Genomic DNA, 21,413 nt, shown 5'->3' on the forward strand with positions numbered 1-21,413 from the left:
ACCTTTTCTCTTTTTATGACACAGTGATTCATTTGGTAGACCAAGAGAATGCTGTGGGTGTAAGGTGTCTTCGTATCAGTAAAGTGTTTAATAAGGTCACCCCTGATATCCTAGTAGACAAGATCGATAAATATGGGCTAGAGGACGCTTTAGGCCAGTAAAAATGCAATTAGTTGGATAACTTCATCCCACAAATGCTTGTAAATGGTTCTGCATTGCTTGGAAGAAAATATCAAGTGGGGATCCATCCCTCAGCCCAGGGCTCTTAAACATCCTCATAAATGGTTTAGAGAATAGAATGAAAGGGATGCTGATGATGATCTTGGTAGGCTTGGACATTGGGCCAAATCCAGTAAAGTTTAACTGTGACAAGTGTAAGGTCCTGCATCTGGGTAGGAAAAATGAAATGCATACATACAGGACTACAAAGACCTGACTTGGCAGTTGCATATGGAAGAAGCATCTAGGAAAATTAGTGGACCACTAGCTGAACATGAGCAAGCAGTGAGATTCAGTAGCTAAAAAGGCAAATGCAATATTGGGATGTGTTTAATTAAGCACCTATTGGAACTATTTAGTAGCTTTCTGCCCCAAGCAGGAGGCTGGACTAAGATAACTTATATGATTCTTCTTAATGCCTATATTTCATGTTGCTATGAATCTCTTTATAGAAGAATGGAGAAGCTGTAAAGCATGACCCCAAAATGGAAGCACATATCTTCTTTCTCCATCTTTTCCTCCTGAATTATTTTCATTCCAGTGTGCATTTCTCTCAATCACAGGTTATGTCACTAAATTAGGGTTAGCAACTCACAGGCCACCTTTGGTCCCTCCACCATGAGACTGAGCTGTTGAAATTCAAGACTTGATTTCTGTGGCTTGATTTTGGGGTATCTGGTCTGGTAAATCAGGCTGGAAACAAAAGTGTGAGACCTCCAGAAAGCAAACTGCTTCCTTTTCCACCCTTAACTCTATCCTAAATGAGCCCCAAAACTGCCAGTGAAATGAGTCCCTGGTGGACTTCTAAGGGTGGAAAGGGGATGGTTTATCTCCCAGATTCTTCCTGCTCCATCCCACTCCAAAACACTAAAACAGGCTGGAAAAAAAATAAATAAAAAACACCCCTGCCCTATTTTGTGACATTTCCTGCAGACTTTCATCTGGATAGTGGAACAAGTTGTGACCCCCAAGCCTAGGGGAGCTTCCTGCCTGCATTAAACCATTATTAAAAGGATTAGCTTTTCCTCCCTTTTTGGATTGTTCATATAATTAGATTACTAGATCCTTCTGTTCAGTTTTGGATAATCTTAGGGGTCAATTAAGTTTGGATGTCACTCCAAACTAGGTATTCCTTTTTTTTTTTTTTTTTTTTGTGCCAAGAATCTGGTGAAACCTACAGAACCGTTCTCTTGAAAAAATTAATTTAAATGCATAAAATAAAATACATAGGTATAGATTAAATTACAGAAGAAACCAATTATGCTCAAATACAGTTAGCAAAATATTAAACAATAATTCAAATAATTTTAGATAGTGAGATTTCTTGAAGTTGACAAACATTTTTGGAGTCTAGAGGCCATAAATCACGGTTGCCTACATTCATTGTTGAATGAAAAGCTAAATTTCAGTTAGAGGTTAGTGAAAATAAAGTTGTATTTTTTTCCCATCCAAGTTCCCAGACCTCAGGTAAAGAAACCCTGATTTAAACTGTGATTTATCAAAAGCAAATCTTCCAGTCCTTTTCTTACCACTAAACCAGAGGTAGTGATTAATTGGAGGTAAGTATATCAACACTTTAACTAATACTTATTGATAGCTTTAGTAAAAGAAGCCACAGAGAGAACTGGGTGGGGGATGGCTTCTGTGGAGATAATTTATTCTCTCTATTGCATTGCCTTATTTAAATGATCCCTCCAAACTTACTTCTCCAAGACGTTTGGTGTTCAGATACCCAAATGTCAGAAACCCAGTGATGCAGGTTGCAACCACTGTGATCACAAAAAAGAAGATATGAAGTAGAGAGAAAATTGCTCTCTTCCCATGGTGCTGCTTGAACTGCTCCATATTAATAGGGAGAGAACCTTGGATTAGAATTTCAGAATGCTTTTAAAGTATGCAATGATAAGGTGATTATTCTATATTAGATTTTATGGGAGAAGAATATGGATGAAACCTGAAAATAAATCTATTCCATTCTTAAAGCATTCTGCAGTCCACTTCTCCCATGTTTCCCTTCCATGAACTAAGAATTAAGAGCAGAAACTATCCCTTTTTTAACATAATTTTTCCACTTAAATTTTTCCACAATTTTCTTGGTGGATAGATTCAAGCGAATCTGAATCTCTTCAGAGCTGTGTGAGTAAGGAATTGAGAAAGGTGTTCAGAGTTTTTATACGTCTTTGGGGATCACCTTCTTCACTGACTGAGGGATATGAAAATCAAGCTCTTTGTCTGATCACTGGGAGAAAATGTTTCTAATGGTCCATTCAGTTCATCCATCATATACTCAAATAAGTCTCTTTGGACATCTCAGTCAAGGAATATTGCTTAATCATGCCCCAGCAATGAACAAGTAATGAGGAGAACAGTATGCATAGCCTATGAGGCTGACATGGGTGGGGATATCTAAGGCTCCAAGTGTGAGATTTGCCCCGTTCGACAGAGAAACTCTCGTGACACGTGTGGTTCACAAAGAAGGTTTACTCATGCGTAACGTAGTAGTCACAAGCAAAGCCAGGACTGGCTTGGTACAATTGCATCACTTGTTATATTCCCCCCTTCCCGCGCTTTTTCCCGCCTCGTGATCGCGTTGCAGCTGTGGGCTATTAGGCCCCCCAATGTCCCCCCTGATCGTTCATGATGGCAGGGTCGGTCAGAGTCCATTGTCCTTGATTGCCAGTCCCCCTCCGGCTGGGTTGGTCCCTCCCCGCTACGTGCAGACCCGCGGGTTCTGTGCTGCGTTGCGATCTTGTTTCGCTGCCCTGCGGCCCCGTTCCTTGCTTGCTCGCGCCGTTATCAGTTCATAGTTAAAAGCTTCCGCTGCGGTTTTCCTGTTTAGCTGGCCGCAGGTGGCTCGTTAATTAGCGGCGCTTTCGGTTCCTCTTTTCCCCGCTAGCTACCGCCGGTGGATTCCGCGTGGTCTGGTTGCGAGCTTCCCTGCAACCCCGTGCTTCCCTGAAGCCTCGTGCTGACCGAACCTGACATGCCGCCCCCCTGACGACAACTCCCCCTCGGTCCTATTTCGGCTTCCCGGGGTATTTACTGTAAAAGTCCCGCACTAGGTCCGGCGCCCTTATGTGGGTTTTACTCACCCATTCGCTGTGGGACTTGGGGAAATGTTTCCATTGCACTAGGAGCTGGGTCTGCCCCTTGTGCCTCCGGGCGTCCAGTATCCGGTTGATTTCGAAATGCTGCTCCCCCCCGACCATGATGGGTGGTGGTACTCCCTCCGCCTTGTGCCAGGCGTTCCCCGGCTGGTGCAACTTTAGCAGGCTGCAATGGAACACCGGGTGGATCTTCCCGAGGCTTTTCGGGAGCGTCAGCCTGACGGTCACCGGATTGATGACCTCCAAAATGGGGAACGGCCCCACAAACCTCGGGCTGAGTTTTTTCGATGCCTGGTGCGTCTTTAGGTTTTTGGTTGACAGATACACCTGGTCCCCCACTTCCCACTTTTCCTCGGGGAGCCTCTTGCGGTCCGCGTGCTTCTTGTAGTCGGCTTTGGCTCTCTGCAATGCCGCGTGCGCCGCTCGCCGGGTCTCGTCGATTTGGGCGAACCAGGCGTCCAGGGAGTTGATCTGGGATTCCGGCTGAGGCAGCTCCGGCATGGGGACGAAATCTCTCCCGGTGGCTACTTTGAACGGAGAGAACCCGGTGCTCTTGTGGACGGCGTTGTTGTATGCCACCTCCGCGAATGGTAGTAGCTCCGCCCAATCGTCCTGTTGGTGCCCCACGTAGCAGCGTAGGTACTGTTCGAGCCCCCCGTTCAGGCGTTCCGTGGCTCCGTCCGTCTGCGGGTGCGCCGCGGAGGATAGGGCTTGTTTCGTCCCCACCCGCTTCAGGAACTCCCGCCAGAACCGCGCGATGAAGTTGCCGCCCCGATCGCTGACGATACGTCGAGGTGCGCCGTGGAGTCGGTAGACATGTTGCACGAACAGTCTCGCCAGCCCCTCGGCCGTGGGGACTCGCCGGCACGCTACAAAGTGCGCTTGTTTGGAGAATAAGTCCGTGACCACCCAAATGGCGGTCTTCCCCTTACTCTCCGGGAGCTCCACTATGAAGTCCATGGCGACCTCTTGCCAAGGGCCGTCGGGTTCCGCTACCGGCTGGAGTAGGCCTCTAGGTTTGCCTTTGGCTCCTTTCGCTGTTGCGCACACTGGGCAACCCCCCGAGTACGCCTCCACGTCCTTCCGGAGCGTGGGCCACCAAAACTGCCGCCGGATTAAGTGGAGTGTCTTCACGAAGCCGTAATGCCCCGCGCTCCGGCTGTCGTGGGCTCTCTCCATGACCTCCCGTCGGCAACCCTCGGGCACGTACAGCTTTCCTTCGTGCCACCACAACCCCTCTTGGCCGGTTAGCGCCTCTCGGTTCTGCTTGAGCCAATCGTCCCGCTCCGCCGCCTCCGCGAACCCTTGCCTTACTTCAGACGCCGCGTCCCGTCGCTCCCCCTTGGTCTGGCTCCGGGTCACCGCCTTTGCAGCCAGCCTGCTGGCGGGGATGACGGAGTCCACGATCTCCTCCCGTAGGCTGGCGTGTTGGGGCATGCGAGACAGTCCATCCGCTAAGAAGTTGCGCTTCCCGGGGATGTGTTTCAGTGTGAACCTGAACCTCCCGAAGTATTGGGACCACCGTGCCTGTTTGGGGGATAGCTTACGCGGGGTCTTCAGGGCCTCGAGGTTCTTATGGTCCGTCCACACCTCGAACGGTTCAGTTGCCCCTCCAGTAGATGCCTCCACGTGGCCAGCGCCCACTTGACCGCGTACGCCTCTTTCTCCCACACCATCCACCTCCTCTCCGTCTCGGTGAATTTGCGGGAGGCGTAGGCGCACGGGTGGATGGCCCCCTCCGGGCCGGGTTGGAGCAGGACTGCTCCCGTTGCCACGTCTGATGCATCCACTTGGATTATAAACCGCCGGTCTGGGTCGGGATGGCGCAGGATCGGCTCCGCGGTGAACCGCTGTTTTAGTTCCTCAAACGCCCCCTGGCATTCTGCAGTCCACGCGAGTGCCATGCTGGGCTTGGGGGTTTCCCAGTGCCCTTGGTTTTTAGCAGGTCGGTTAGGGGAAGGGCGATTTGGGCGAAGTTCGGGATGAACTGACGATAGAAGTTCGCAAACCCTAGGAAGCTTTGGAGTTGCCTCCGGGTTCGCGGCGCTTCCCAGCCCAGGACATCCCTTACTTTCGCCGGGTCCATCTCAATTCCCCGGCTGGATATTCGGTAGCCGAGGTAGTCTAGTTGCTCTCGATGGAACTCGCATTTCGAGAGCTTTGCGTACAGCTGTGCCTTCAGCAGTCTCTGGAGCACCGTGCGCACCAGGCTCACGTGCTCCGCCAGGGTCTCGGTGTAGATGAGGATGTCGTCCAGGTAGACCAGGACGCCCCGGTAGAGTAGGTCGTGCAGCACCTCATTAATTAGCTGCATAAATACCCCCGGGGCCCCTTTTAATCCGAACGGCATCACGGAAAACTGGTAGCTTCCGAGCGGGGTGTTGAACGCCGTCTTCCACTCATCTTTTGCGCGGATCCTAACTCTGAAGTAGGCTTCGCGCAAGTCCAGTTTTGTGAACACCCTCCCCTTCAACAGATGCGACATCAAGTCCTTCATCAGGGGGAGGGGGTATTTGTACTCCGTGCTGATTGCGTTCAGCCCCCGGTAGTCTACGCACATACGGAGTGAGCCGTCCTTCTTCTCCCGGAATAACACCGGGGCCGCTAATGGTGACTTCGCGGGTTGGATGAATCCCCGCGCTAGGTTCTTGTCTATGAACTCGCGCAGGGCCCCCATCTCCCTCCTCGACAGGGAGTACATTTTCGGCTTAGGCAGGGTCGCTCCTGGCTCTAGCTCGATGGCGCAATCACTGGGCCGGTGTGGTGGGAGCTGGTCGGACTCCTTCTCCCCGAACGCTGCCGCCAGGTCTCGATACTGCCTCGGGATTCCGCCGCCCGTCGGGGGTTCCCCGGGTCCAGCCCCTCGCTTTGCGGTCGCCTCGCCAGTCGCCGCTGCCTCCCCTCGCCTCGGGATCGTGGCGGGTCTCCGGGGTCCCGGCGCTGCTGCTGCTGCTGTTGCTGTTGCCGCCCGGGTCTCGGGCCCCATCTGCTCTCGCCCCGTCTCCCGGTGTCCCGGACCCTCCGCTTGTCCGCCGGTGGTTGCGGCTGCCTCCGTCTCCACGGCTCGGTCCCCTCTGCTCTCGCCCCTCGCCGGTCTGTCGACCCCGAACCGCACTGCCTCCGCCGTCCAGTCGACTCGTGGGTTCCGCCGCCGCAGCCACGCCAAGCCTAGTACCACCACGTAGTCGGCCACCGGGACCACCACGAACCTCAGTTCTTCCCGGTGACTCCCGATCGTCATCTGGACCGGCTCGGTGTAATACTGAGCTGGCCCCCCCCCTGCCAGCGTGCCATCTAACTGGCTGAATGAAATGGGCTCCCGGAGGCGCCTCAGCTGTAGCCCGAGCCCCGAGACCACCGCTGGGTGCATCAAGCAGTGGGTGCAGCCCGAGTCCAGTAGCGCCCGTAGCTGCGCCTCCCCTCCGGATCTCACCCCCCGGACGTGTATCCTCACCCGGAACGGTGGGCAGTCCTCGTCTCCTATTGGGTCCGCGCGCCTCGACTCCCCTGCTCGCACTGGGACGCCGTTCAGTGCGAGCGCGCCTCGTTTCCCGCCGGCTCCGAGTCCTCTCCGGAGGATGCTGTCTCCGGGGTCGACCACCCCCCGCGTCCTTTCTCGGTCACCGCCGCCACTGCCCCCTTCCGCGGTCGGTCACCGGTCCTTTTCCCGTTCGCACGCGGGGTTTTGACTTCGGGCCGTGGTGGGGCGCCTTCCCGCTCCGTCGGGCACTGCGCCGCTCGGTGGCCTCTGCCTCTGCATCGGAAGCACAGATTCGGGGCTCTGGTCGCCTCTCGCCTCCCGGTGGACTGCCGTCGACCGCTCCGTCTCTCCTCGGGGGTCCTCTCCCTCGGCCGGTCCCTCGCCTGGTCCCGTCGTCTTGTGCTCTGTTGGATCTGCCGCCACGCCGATTCCGCCGTTCCGGCCAGCCAGATCCAATCCTTCACTGTGGACGGGTCGTCCCGCCCCAGTGCCCGTTCCAGGATCTCTGGGTTGAGTCCCCTCTTAAAATACTTCACCTTCAGGGACTCCGGCCAGTCCGCGAGCTTCTCGGCCAACCTCCGGAACTCCAGGGCATATTCCGATACCGATTTGCCCCGCTGTCTGAACTGTAGGATGTCGTCCTCCGCCCGCTTGGCGCTCAATGTGTCCTCGAATCTGTCCCGGAGCGCCTGCATGAAGTCCGGGAAACTCCGTAGTTCCGCCGCGTTGGCATCGTACAGCCCGATCACCCAGCTGGCTGCTTGGCCATCTAGCAGCTCGGCCACGTAGGATACCCTGTCCTCGTCTCTAGCGAATAGGTGACCACCCCTCTGCATGAACCCCCTGACGTGCGTCAGAAAGTGCGGCAGCTGTTCGGGGTCCCCTGAGAACTTCCCAGTGATACCTCGAAGTCTCAGGGCGTCTGCCGCCCGTTGGTCCTCCGACCGGGGCGCCGTGGGTGGTGCCGGCGGGGGTGTCGGACCGCCCCCCCTGTCGCTCGCCTCCTCGTTCACCGCCGGTGGCCCCACTCTCTGTAGTAGGGTCTGGAGCATCGCCTCCACAGCGTCTAGGCGTCGCTCGACTCTCTCCTCTAGTCGGGTGAATTTCTCGCTCCACTCACGGTTCCGGAACCCCGAACCCCGGGTCATCGTAACGCCTGAATCGTCTGGTCCTTGGTTCACGCCCATCGACCACCGCTCGGATGGAGTGCGCCCGGCCCTGGCCGCTGCCCCGTCGCTCCCGGGCGGCTCCGACCGCCCTTCCGCGAGCCTGGATCCCTCGCGCTCCAGCTGACCCACGGATTCCTCGTCACTGGTCATGCCTGTATTGAGAAAGAAAACGCTCCTCGGTGGTACCGGGTAGCGCTGACGGTGAGTCCTGGCTTTATGTGAGATTTGCCCCGTTCGACAGAGAAACTCTCGTGACACGTGTGGTTCACAAAGAAGGTTTACTCATGCGTAACGTAGTAGTCACAAGCAAAGCCAGGACTGGCTTGGTACAATTGCATCACTTGTTATATTCCCCCCTTCCCGCGCTTTTTCCCGCCTCGTGATCGCGTTGCAGCTGTGGGCTATTAGGCCCCCCAATGCCCCCCCTGATCGTTCATGATGGCAGGGTCGGTCAGAGTCCATTGTCCTTGATTGCCAGTCCCCCTCCGGCTGGGTTGGTCCCTCCCCGCTACGTGCAGACCCGCGGGTTCTGTGCTGCGTTGCGATCTTGTTTCGCTGCCCTGCGGCCCCGTTCCTTGCTTGCTCGCGCCGTTATCAGTTCATAGTTAAAAGCTTCCGCTGCGGTTTTCCTGTTTAGCTGGCCGCAGGTGGCTCGTTAATTAGCGGCGCTTTCGGTTCCTCTTTTCCCCGCTAGCTACCGCCGGTGGATTCCGCGTGGTCTGGTTGCGAGCTTCCCTGCAACCCCGTGCTTCCCTGAAGCCTCGTGCTGACCGAACCTGACACCAAGCACCCAAGGCTTCTAGAGGCTGCCTTCTCAGTGCCTTCTCTGCTACTTTTCCATACAGACCTTATTCAGTGTCACAACGAGGAGCTTTGACACTTCAAAGTCAGGTGACAGATCCTACAATATCAGTACTGGTAATGAATGAGCCATATTTATTTAGTTATTTATTCATTTGTCATATTCATATGCCCATCTCACAAAATGTGACTCTCGGTGGCAGTGAAGAGAGAAGGATTCTCTTCCAGAGAGGATAGTACTCTTCTAAATTAGAGAGAGCCATCTAACAGAGCTGGCCCAATATATTATGCTTCTTGAAATGAAGGGCATGGTAGTGCTCTTTTCAACCATGTACATAAGATGATTAGAGTGGCAATTGTGGAGTCCTTGGGGTTCTCTGAGCTTGGTTGTTTTCTTGCAAACATTTCGTTACCTGGCTAGGTGACATCTTCGGTGCTAGTTGTTACACAGCTCTTCTTGTGGGAGGTTAGGCTATTGAGGGCTGCTCTGTTCTCTGCTTTGAATTGGTGCTGATACTGTGTTCTTCTGATCTGTGTTATGATTGTCTGCCTTAATATTCTTGGGTCTCTGTGTTAAGTCATGTAGTTTTAAATGCTGCTTCTAAGGCTGCACACTACCCTTCCTGGATATCCTCATCAGCAGTGGAAACAACAGCAAATTAGAAACCCAAGTCTATCAGAAGACTACCCACACTAATCATGTAGTCCATTAACAAAGGGACTTGTCCCAACCTCCCACAAGAAGAGCTGTGTAACAACATCATTCAAATGAGCACAAATGCATTGCAGCAACCCAGAACAGCAGAAAAAGGAAAGAGACCACCTATACAACATCTTCCAACAAAATGGATATCCACACAACTTTATCAAAAAGTGCCTGGCCACTCAACCTACTACAACACAACCAACACAAGCCATGAAAAGGATAGCTGCCATGCATCAGAAATGTCTCAGAAACTACCAACAGACTATTACAACCACATGGCATCTCTGTAGCACACAAACCAACTAAAGCCCTCCAAAACATCTTATGCAAACCTACAGCCCAAGTAGCCCAAGAAGAAAAAACAGGAGTCATCTACAACATACAGTATAAGGACTGTAACAACCACTATGTAGGACAGACAGGCAGAGGGCTGGCAGAGTGCATCCATGAACACCAACTAGCAGTCAGAAGACATGATGAGAACTCCTTAATCTCACAACACATGGACAGCTATAACCATAGTTTCAATTGGGAAACTGTCAGCATTTTAGACCAAGCTAAATCCAAAAATGCAAGGGAATTCTTGGAAGCTTCGTATTCAGACAAGGCAGCCATCATCAGGCACATAGAGATAAACAACATCTACACACTATTCAAAAGAGACAATAGAAAGGAAGACAAAAGACCAGAACATCTTCTCACCAGCAATCATCACCCAGATAAGCAGAGATTAACACCAAGACTATCACCAGACATACAATCAAGCAGTAAACAATACCTGAATCAAGGAACTGCCAGAGGGATAAAATAAAACAAAACAAAACCCCCATCCCCACCAACACTGGCAGGGCACGTCACAGTACATAAACAGAGAGCAAACCCCATTCCATTCTAGCACCGAAGATGTCACCTAGCCGGGTAACGAAACGTTTGCAAGAAAACAACCAAGCTCAGAGAACCCCAAGGACTCCACAGTTCAACCCTGAGCTACAAATATTCGCTTCTGGGGTGGCAATTAATCTTTCTGCAATGCTTTCTGCAGTGTTACAACCAAATCTGGGCTATCAGTCCAGATGACAAGGCAGCAGCCAAGAGATACAGAAAATTCTGTTTGCTCCCGTCTAATGCTGTCCAGATTTTTGCAACCCAGGCTAAGTGTTAAAGGCCTTAACAGATGCAGAGAAGAACAGAGATTTGACAAGACCTCATACTACTTCATATCAAATTGCTCCAGTCTGCCCAATGGTAGCGACAGCCTTATCCTCTGGAGGACAGTTCCAATGGTTGCAACTGAAGAAGGTTGCTGATATATGGAAGCAGAGGCAGAAAAAGGGAACAAAGATGGCAACACTAAGAAAAAAAGGGAAGGAAAACCTTTCTGTGAGGAAAGGTTGAAGGAGCTGAGCATATTTAGCCTGAATTTAAAGGGGAAGCTAATTTTCAAATGTTTGAAAGCCTGCCATACTGAAAAGGGCAAGCTCTAATTTAAATAGGCTTCAGTTACACCAGTGGATAGATCATAAGTGAACAGTTGGAGAAATCCTTTAATGGTATGTGTGTTCAGCAATGGAACCACTTACCAGGGATGTAGAAGATCCAAGGGGGATGGCAGTTCGAATAAAGCAGTACATCAAATTAAGCAGTATAGCAGGTTGAATTATTAAGATTATTGCTGTTGGTGGTGGTGGTAGCAAATGAGAATAATTCGGAAAGATTTTCCATCTTCCGGTTTCATATCAGGTACATCTTTATAACACCTCAAACTATTAGCCCAGAGGAATCAATCATGATTTAAGAGAACCAGGTGATTTCATTCTCCTACACTGTTACAAACATATTAATTGGCCATAGGTAAGCCCATATCTATGAGTTTTAGCTCCCTCCATACATACTATGAGGATAGCAATATTGATCTATCTTTCAAGGATATAGTAAGTGTCTAGTATGTTTATTTATGCAAAAGCCTAGATCATACTGTGTTTCATCTCAGAATGTAATTTACTTAGTATCAAACTAGAAGTAAGTCAATGTTTTCATTTTGCTTTGTTTTTCTTTCTTTCTTTCTTTCTTTCTTTCTTTCTTTCTTTCTTTCTTTCTTTCTTTCTTTCTTTCTTTCTTTTTTGAAGCTTTGCAGCAAAGGTGCAGCTTTAGGGAAGCCCTTTGAAGCCTCTCCAAAAGATATTTCAAGTATTGCCAGTTTTATTGAAACCAAGCTTGTCATCTGCTACTTGAAGATGAGAAAGCCTGACCTTGCTCTGAATCATTCTCACAGGTAAAACAAAACACCATGATGCAATCTTTTCAGGGGAGCCTTCAAGCCCATATTTGTAAATGGATGCTCAAAGATCAGTTGGGGGGCGGGGAATGAAAAATTGTACAAGCTCATACATGATCCTGTGATCCAGCAAATGCAATGCTATGTCATCTACACTGTCTTTAGTTCCTAGGAAATGTCAAATGACTTTTAATCTCTAACCATAATGGGAGCATCGTTCAATTCATCTTCAAGGCACCAGGCTAGGTGAAACTACATTTAAGTTTTGCTCTTCCGTTCATAAGTTTTAGAGAACTGTGGATCTAAAATATGGGAGTAGAACCAATATAGAAAATGCAGGGAAGGTTTTTGCTAAACTGTAGTATGCCCTAATGGTAAATAATATCCAGTTGCATAGATGCAATGTTTCGGCTGACAAGGATATTTAAAATTTTCAACCACATGTAAGGCATTCTTACTAAATACTTGTCACGGGGAAAGCAAGCCTATCAGATTGTCCTGAATGAGGGCCTAGGAGAAGCAAAAGCATAGGTATAAAATTAAACAAAACAAGCATACTCCAAAGTCTAATTCCAAAAGAGGTTACTAGCTGTCAGAGAAACATGTAGGACAGTAGTCAATACATTAGTCTAGACCAGTGTTTCTCAACCTTGACAACTTTAAGATGTGTGGACTTCAGCTCCTGGAATTTCCCAGCCAGCATGCTGGCTAGGGAATTCCGGGAGTTGAAGTCCACATGTCTTAAAGTTGCCGAGTTTGAAAAACATTGGTCTAGAAATAAAAGCCAAACCAACTGAGTTCTGATTGAGATTTCATAGAAAAGATCAGAAGTCAGGACTCAGGCATGGTAGAGTTGGTATACCAGGGAGCACTATCAGACATTCAAGATGTACTACTTGCTTCTAGTAATAAGCTGTTCCCAGTAATGAGGTTTTCTGTACTATTACTTGATGGCTGTAGCACAGTTACCAGGATCTAGATGATCACTAGATGGTAACATCTAGATATAAAATATTCCAGTGGACCACAGCTGGTAGCTGTAGGCTGCAGTTTCCCGTCCTTAATTCAGCTGGGGCTCGTTAGTCCTGATCTGGCTGCAAATCTATGCAGGTTTATTGAACTGCAATGAGGTATGCCTTTACTTCCAAATTCTATCCTTCACAAACGTAACATCCATGTGTAATAGGTGGCTGTGTTCATATGTCTAGATCATAGATGTGGGAAGTGGTCCCAGATTATTGGGGACCGATTCTGCTCTGGCTCCTATGTTACAGAATGGCTTATCTAAGACAGAGGGATCTGAAGAACTGTCTGTGCTATCTTCCTATTTCTTAGAGGATGCCATGACATCTATTGGCAAAATGCCTGAGATTGTTATCAGCTGCTACCCTCTCTCCTTGAGTTCCCTAAAACTATTAATATAGTTTATCTTTGTCCTTCCTTCCTTCCTTCCTTCCTTCCTTCCTTCCTTCCAGCTGGGCACATTAAACAAAGCAATGGCTTATAATTATCTACTATTTCTGAGAATGCCTACATGGGCCCCAAAGGCATTTTTTGAAATAAATATGACGTTGGAAGTTGAAGCTTAGTTGTGCGGCATTACAACTTCCCATTTTATTTCCTTTTAATTAAAATCAGGTGGGGCATGGAAGAATTTCAGCAATGCTTGGATGGCCATCTGTGCTTGCAGAATGTGCAGTGAGCAATGGGTTGTACGTGGCAAGTTAACCCCCGTTTTGTATTCCTCCTAGAAGAAAATAAATTGAATCCAATTCACCTAAGCTTTCTTGCCTTCCCAAAATGAACCAGCTCTCTAATGAACTATATGCTACAGAGTCTGTCAAAACTTTTTAACACCACTGGAAGATTTCATGCATGCAAAACAGCTTTTTAATTCTTTTCCCATACTAACATAAGAAATACTTCTTAAAATAATATGCTTGAAGTGGAAGTGGTATGATGGCTGTTTCACCCATCCTAAAGTTAGGTCATAAATTAACCATAGCTATTCATTCCTGTTGACTTTGGCTCAAATTCTAGTCACTCAGATGTCACTCACTTAGGAAAATAACTATGTAGCTAGAAAAGAGATTAAAACTCATTTCATTCTGCTATACAAAGAGCCTTCTGGAAGATGAATGGCTGCTTTAAGTTTGCCACTGTTTCTTAATTACTGGGAGAGGAAATATTGTACAAATTATTCAAGTGATCTTTTTATTAACTTACTCATAGTTGGGTGAGCCACAATTTGGATGATAACACTTGTTATACATTATGTTCATTATGCTGTATAGATATTTGTGGCTCATATTTCACAATAGGAAAAAAGTCTCTTGTATGCATGAATACAATTCATGAAGTAATAAAATTGAGTATTAAAATCTACATTCGCATGGAGAGGTGTCCTTTCAGCCCTGTCCTATCCTGATTTTCCCTAATATCTGATATCATCAGGGTTATTTTTCCACCAAGCAAAATTTCCCCAGCACACTTGCATCCTAAAAATATTTATTTTAGACCCACAATAGACGTTACTAGAGCCAAACTGGCTATCCCATTAGTTGGGTGAATGCAAGTAATAGTGCCTAATATGCAATTAATGTTGCATATTATCCAGTTAACATTATCAGGAATGAACTTTACCAGCAATCCACCAATATAAGTGTCAAAAGTATCTGGGTTAAGATGAAAGGGCAAGGTGACAGAAAGGAGTCTTGATAGGAGTCTGCTACAGACCACTAAACCAGTCAGAAAAAGTAGATGAAGATTTATTAAAGCAGATAACTGAAGTCTCAGAAAAGCATGAAGTGGTTGTGATGAGAGATTTCTGCTACTTAGACATCTGTTGGACCACCTAACACAAGATGTTCGATAAATTCTCGACTTGTGTTGCTGATACTTTTTTTCTTTCAAAAGGTTTATTTGGACACTAGAAGCTCTGCTATCTTGCATTTAGTCTTTACTATCAGGGAGGCGTTTATTGAAGATATTAAGATAGTGGATATTTTGATGCAAGTGAGCATGCATTCTTAGGGTCCTTGACTCTTGATCAACAGATCAACCAACTCCAACCATGGATTTTAGAAAGGCCAACTCTAATAAACTAAAAGAAATAGTAAGGGAGTTGCCACGGGAAGAAACCCTTATAGGTGTTGCAGTCAGCTGGAACTTCTTCAGAAGGGAATTAAGGATAGTGCAGTCCCAAATAATTTCAATCAGGAAGAAAACAAAAGGAGCCAACCTGGTTGAATAGGCAGTTTACAAATAGATAGCTCATCGAGACTAAAAAAAAAGGATGCTTACTGGAAATGGTAGGAAGGAGTAACAACCAAGAAAGTCTACAAAAACTTCACCTCAGAAATATAGAAGGCAAAGGAAGAAAATGAGGCAAAGAGGGTTTCTTCCAGTATGTCAACAGTGAGAGGAAGACAAAGGAGGTAGCAGATAACACAATTAATTCTAGATCACAATTAATTCTAAATGGAAATCTTAACAGATAACCAAAGAAAGCAGGGGAATGATGAAAAACACCTTAGAATATTAAAATATTAGAATATTAAAAGCTAAGGAGAAACATAGCTTATTATATTTAGGAAGGGAAAACGGGGCACACATTCAGTATGGGGGATTCATAGCTTCAAAGTATCATATCAGAGGAGGACTTGGAAGTGGTTATGGACAACTATCTGAATATGAGCCAGCAGTGTGAGAGACCTGCTAGAAGGACTCATACAGTTCCAGGCTACATTGGAAGAAGCATTATATTAAGAATATCTGAAGTCCTTATTCCCCTCTACTTTGCACTGGTGAGACCATACCTGGACACCAGATTTCCAGAAGAATATTGACAGGTTAGAATGGGTTCAAGGGAGGGGACAAAGATAATACAGGAACTTGAGGATAAGCCCTAGCAGGACAGACTAAGGAAACCTGGGATGTACAATCTGGAGAAAAGACTCCAAATACTTGGTTTCAGTGTTCAGGTACATAAAAGGATGCCATAGGGTACATACCCAGGAACTATATTCCACTGCCATAGAAACTAGAAATAATAATGGGTATAAGTTGCAGCTACATCTATTTAAATATAAGGAAAAACTTTCCGTCAGTAAGATCTATATAACAGTGGCACAGTCTACTACAATGGCTGTGGGCTCTCAGTCCCTGGAAGTTTTTCAGAAAAGACTCTCAGATGCCTCTTAAATATGTTTCATTGTTTTTCTTTCACACTGCAGAGGGTTGAACTGGATGGTGCTTGTAGTCCCTTCCAAATTTACATCCTTGGATTTTATCATCCTTACTGAAGATAGAAAGAGTAGGGAGCCAGCTGCAAAGTAGCTGCAAAGAGTAGGGAGCCAGCAAACTTTGTAGGAAATGGGAAAATGGGAGAACATAAGAACATAAGCAGTGGCCATCTAGTCCAGCAGTCTGTTCTCACATTGGCCAACCAGCTGCCCAAGGAATCCCACTAGTCTCCCAGTAGATGGCCTTCAGAGGAAGTCATACTGCCATCAAGGCTAATAGCCATTGATCCCCATGACTTCCATGAATTGATCCCAACCCTTTTTTAAAGCCAGCCAAGCAGGTAACCAGCACCACATCTCATGGTAGTGAATTCCAAAGTCGAATTAGGAAGGAAGGTCAGCCCCTGTAATCTCAGTGGAAATTGCACAAACACAAACACACACACACACACACACCCAACCATCTGCATAAGGAATCAATTCTCTATCAGTAGTTAAAATTTGGATGGGAATTTTTAAATGTGTTTCTGTGCTTATAAATCAGCCTAAGAAAAGGTAATGGAATCCAACTCCTCATATCCTCTTTTTTCTGGCAAAGCGGTCTTATATTGCTCCCTCTTGGCTAGTTTGCTTTTCTCCTTCTTGACTGCTTACCTTGCTCCCTCTTGGCTACCTTTCCTTTCAAACAGAGAAGATTGCTCCACATTTCTCTTAGATATTTATTAAGGCTTTGGTGCTCCTTAAAGATAGTTGCATTTTAACCTGCTCGTTCTTCTTTTGTTCCTTTGCTTTTTATCCTGTCTTGGTAGTTTGTTGAACGCTGTAGTTGTAACGCACTGTAGATGTCAGGAGTGTTTGCAGGGTATGATCGAAACAGTCAAAAAGTCATGATGGCGGACAAGACAGCGCAATTGAAGCTCCGTATATGCAATGCACTTAGAAAATGAGCAGAACTTCAATTTTTTATTTTTTTATTTATTAAATTTTTCAGCCACCCATCTCCTCCCAGTGGGGGAACTCTGGGCGACTCACAACAAACAATTACATTATCACGGCCACTATCTTGAACTTTTTTTTTTTTTTTTTTACCATAACCTGCGGACTTCCCTGGCAAAGATACTGACAGATAAAATAGCATACAAACATTACAAATAAATAAATACTGCACATGTTGCTAGTGAACGCAGAGAAGCCATATAAAAGAATTCTTCCATAAATTCCAATGGAAGCAAAATGGGTTGTTCTGCTCCCTCCGGGCTATACAGTAGGACAAACAGTAGTGTCAGGTGAAGGTCACTAGCATTTATCTTTCCCCAATAAAATCTGGAAAAAACTATCAGAGCAAAATGTACACTATTGAATACTACATTCAAAAAGCTGTGGTTATGTTTGAAAAGACAGCTAACCCTGAGGACATTTGCATTTGAAAAGCCTGAATCATGGAGATTTACTTGGCCAGAAAGTGAAAACAAGGTGATTTTATTTTTAAAAAATGGTTCTTAGGCAGAATACATTAGCAGTTACTAATACCAACGCATCATTAGGAGATGATGTGCAGAAAGACTTTCTGTGTTAGAAGATACTCAAATGTAAATTGTTAGGAAATTGATTTTTTTTTTAATCCATTGGATTTTAAAAAAAATATCTGTAGAACAAAAATTCCAGACTGGAATATTGTGCTTTTATTGTAAACAACAATGTGGCTAACAACTCTGGGAATATGCAGAACCCTATCCCTTCCATTGGACAAAATTAGAGGAATTCTTGAGCAGCTGTGCTATAATGTCTTGCTATATGATACAGTTTGGGATTTTGCAGCCATATTGATGAGTGTGTTGATCCAAACCCCTTATTCTGACATTTGGCAAATCACTGTATGCATGAAGAGAAAATACGGATGCGTGCACCAACCCTGATCCCCATCCCCCTGTTGATGGACAGGGTGTGGAGAGAATATTTTTGCCTGCTACAATTATAGCATATTGCATGGCTAAGAATCAGAGCTGAGAAACAGCCTACAAAATTAATAGCCAAATTAACTCTTACACTGCTTAACCTTATGTGTTGAGCAACCCACTTTCTGGAAACAGCAATAGAAGGTTGGACCTTCTTTGTCCAACCTGCCCTTTAAAAAACCCAAGAGAATTAAAATTAGATTCTTCACATATGGAAACAGTAACTGGCAGAGATTCCAGTACCCATGTTAGGATAATATTTTTATTAGAACAATCCAGGCTGCAAGCTCTCATGTTCTCTAGAGCTCTTTCCCTGGGTAGTTGTTAAACAAAGCAGAATGGGAAGAGGAGAAGCTGGTCAGTATTTAAGCCACAAGTTTCCATTAAATATAATATTAAAATAGGATGGTGTCATGCTTTTCATTTGCAACTAGGGCTCTCTCTGAGTTGCTGGAATAAAGACAGAAACAATATTTGATCCCCATTTTTCCAAATACAAAAGCAGCTGTTGCCTCCAGATCTGTTTGCAGTTTTAGTTGAAGCAAACAAATTCCTTGAGAAATGGAAATGATTCCTCTAATAGCCAATATGGCTCCATTTCCTTTTTGTGAAAATTGGAGATTGTAGCAGTTCAGTGTTGGAGAAAAAGATTCTGTATAACCTGAAGTTGAGATTTTTTAAAGAAACCTTATTTCCAAGTTAGACCCTTTTCCTACCTTGTCATAATACCTAATATAATATTCAACTTTGTAAATATACAAATAATTAATTACTTTTTGGTTGTTTTTACTTTTTCCTTTGGAATTCCCTTGGAATTCATTCATACAAATTGCTATGTGGTCATTCTATCAGAAAAATGATAAGTATTCTTACTGCAGTTTTACACATTTGCAGTTTTACACTGAAACTAACATTTATTTATTTGTTTGACCAATCCAAAATATTTGTATAACTCATTGTGAACATTTCTTTGGGGTGGTTTGCACTAAAGCAAAACATACACCTACCTAATATAACTATAAATGATGAATGTTAAATACAGCATTTAAAAATATGGGCAATGGAACATATATAATAAAATTCATAGCTATACCAGAAATTTCAGTATCTTATCTCTAAAACTATCCCAAAGGATCTGAAATACTAAATGTGAGAAAATGTTTTTGAAAGTATTCATGTGGCTTTGAAAAAAATTATGTGGACACCAAGTGAATTTTGGAGCAAATGCCATCTCCCTAACAACTACCTGCCTTATATGACTTGGCACTGGGACTTGGAGAAGCATCTCTGAAAAACATCGTACAGTCTGGGTAAATATATACCTGAGGAAGCAATTCTTTAAAGTAGGGTTTGACAGGCCTCAGGTCTCTATAATCTACCTCTTTTATTATTATAAGCCTGACTTCCACTAACCCATGCGTGACACAAAAGACAGATATATATCTGATTGAAATTCTGAGCCCAGGAATTGAGTACCAGAAGTGGACCTAAGGGACTCCCCTAGGTTGTCTTACCAATCTACTGTAAATCACTTGCCGATCTACCAATATATTCTGTCTACAACCTACCTTGTTTTAAATAGTAGTTAATCTGAAGGGTGATTTTCAACTGAGAATCAACACAACAGAAAAGCGTAGATTGCTCTATCTCAACTTCTATGCCATTTGGATTCTTTGTCAATCCAAACCGATGACGTTACCTAGTTGAGTAATGAAACATTTGCAAGCAAACAACCAAGCCTGGAGAGCACCAAGAACTCCACAATCCAAATTGCTCTCCCATTTTCCAGCCAGACCCACCTTGTGTATATACCTTAAGGAAAATAAGAACCATTGGGAGATTGTAGCCCTTAGAGCAAATGATGGTGTGTGGACAGGAAATACATTTCACCAAAACAAACAAATATAGTTGCTTCCAAAAATATATATTCCTTGGTGTGGTCTTCTTCAACCTGTGTCTCCTCTGTAGATCTTATACTTGAACTCCCAGAAGTTGGAGATCATGGGACTTGTAATCCAACATACCTGGAGAGCACCAGGGTTGGGAAAGTAGAACATACTTATGTAGTGACCATATATGGAATGTTTTCATTACCATCCCTAGCAGCACTAGCAACTGGGGAACATAATAATTCCAGGAGAGAAGGCTAAGTTAAATGAAGCATTTTTTAGCAGCAGACATGCATTCTTATCATGTCTATTTCTGACCCTACATTGCCTTTGAGCAATTTAATTCCTTCTCATGTCATATTTATGTGAACATCTGATTTTTGTTAATGAAAGGGAGAAGGGAAGCATTTGTAATATGAATGGATATTTGGACCACTGAAGATTTCATAGACACATTATAAGCTGATTGAAGCAAGAATCGCTTTAACTGTGATGTGTCAAAAAGTTATCCAGCTCTTGAAAGTTATTTGGATGACTGGGCTGGAGACAAAATTAAAACAGAGCACCTGGGGGGAAAAAATCTATTGATTTTTCTATATTAATGTGAAGAATCAAAATGGAGAGATCTTGATCAGTTGCAAAGGACTTTTAACAAACCAGGACATATTGGGTGGATATTAAATCTACCCAATATATCCAAAAAATTATGGATGCATTATGTCAACACTGACAGTTAGCAATTCATCCATATACTCTCCTCATATTTTCAGACATTTCCAGGTGAATGAGAGGTTGAGAGTATTCCCTTTTGATCCATCTCCAAATTCCTAATACGCACTGGACAAATCCATCACTTTATTACTCTAATATTAGATGAAAATGTGCAGATGTGAACAGGCTTTCATAAATAACATGAAACTTCCATCCATGATATTTAATTAATTAAAGTACAGTGGTTTTCTACTTAGTTCACACATTAACCTGCTAGTTAGCAGGTGTTCTGTAAGCAATTAAGATCCATGCATGTGTGAACTATCCACTGAAAGAAATGCATGTGTGAAAATGAAAGCATGCTTACATTAGACCAGTGTTTCTCAACCTTGGCACCTTGAAGATGTGTGGACCAACTCCCAGAATTCCCCAGCCAGCCCATACTGGCTGGGGAATTCTGAGAGTTGAAGTCCACGCATCTTCAAGTTACCAAGGTTGAGAAACACTGCAGTAGATGAATGATGTGTCTGCATCAATAGACATTTTTTTCACAAAGGAAGCACAGATTCATTTCATGTTCACATTACAAAGATGTGCTAGCAAGAAAAGCAAGAGAAAGGCTGCTGGCATCTTAAAAATTAATACATTAATTGAGTTATTGTGAACCACCAACAGGAGAAAAATCAGCAACAATTTTTCTCTCAGTCATGAACAAATTACTGGAAATCTTGGGAAACTGAACATACTAAGAGATCTTAGATATACATCAGACATGTCTGAGAAGATGAAATACTGTCTAAAAAAAGAACTATGGGCAAAGGCCATAGTTTAATAGTAGAGCACATGTTTTGTATAT

General features: G+C 45.2%; 1 protein-coding gene across 1 annotated transcript in view; it reads left to right on the forward strand.

Moving 5' to 3' along the window:
* SPATA16 (spermatogenesis associated 16) overlaps positions 1 to 21,413 on the forward strand; it is a 148,188-nt gene that overhangs the window by 26,353 nt on the left and 100,422 nt on the right. Inside the window, exon 2 of the mRNA XM_088132139.1 lies at positions 11,610 to 11,755. Coding sequence (XP_087988265.1) covers positions 11,610 to 11,755 — 146 coding nt within the window. The remainder of the gene's footprint in view (positions 1 to 11,609; positions 11,756 to 21,413) is intronic.

The sequence above is a fragment of the Python bivittatus genome, unplaced genomic scaffold, assembly GCF_059951505.1.
Source record: "Python bivittatus isolate LINGU-HERP-01145 unplaced genomic scaffold, Pbiv_v1 ctg000980_np1212, whole genome shotgun sequence".
Lineage (NCBI taxonomy): Eukaryota > Metazoa > Chordata > Lepidosauria > Squamata > Pythonidae > Python > Python bivittatus.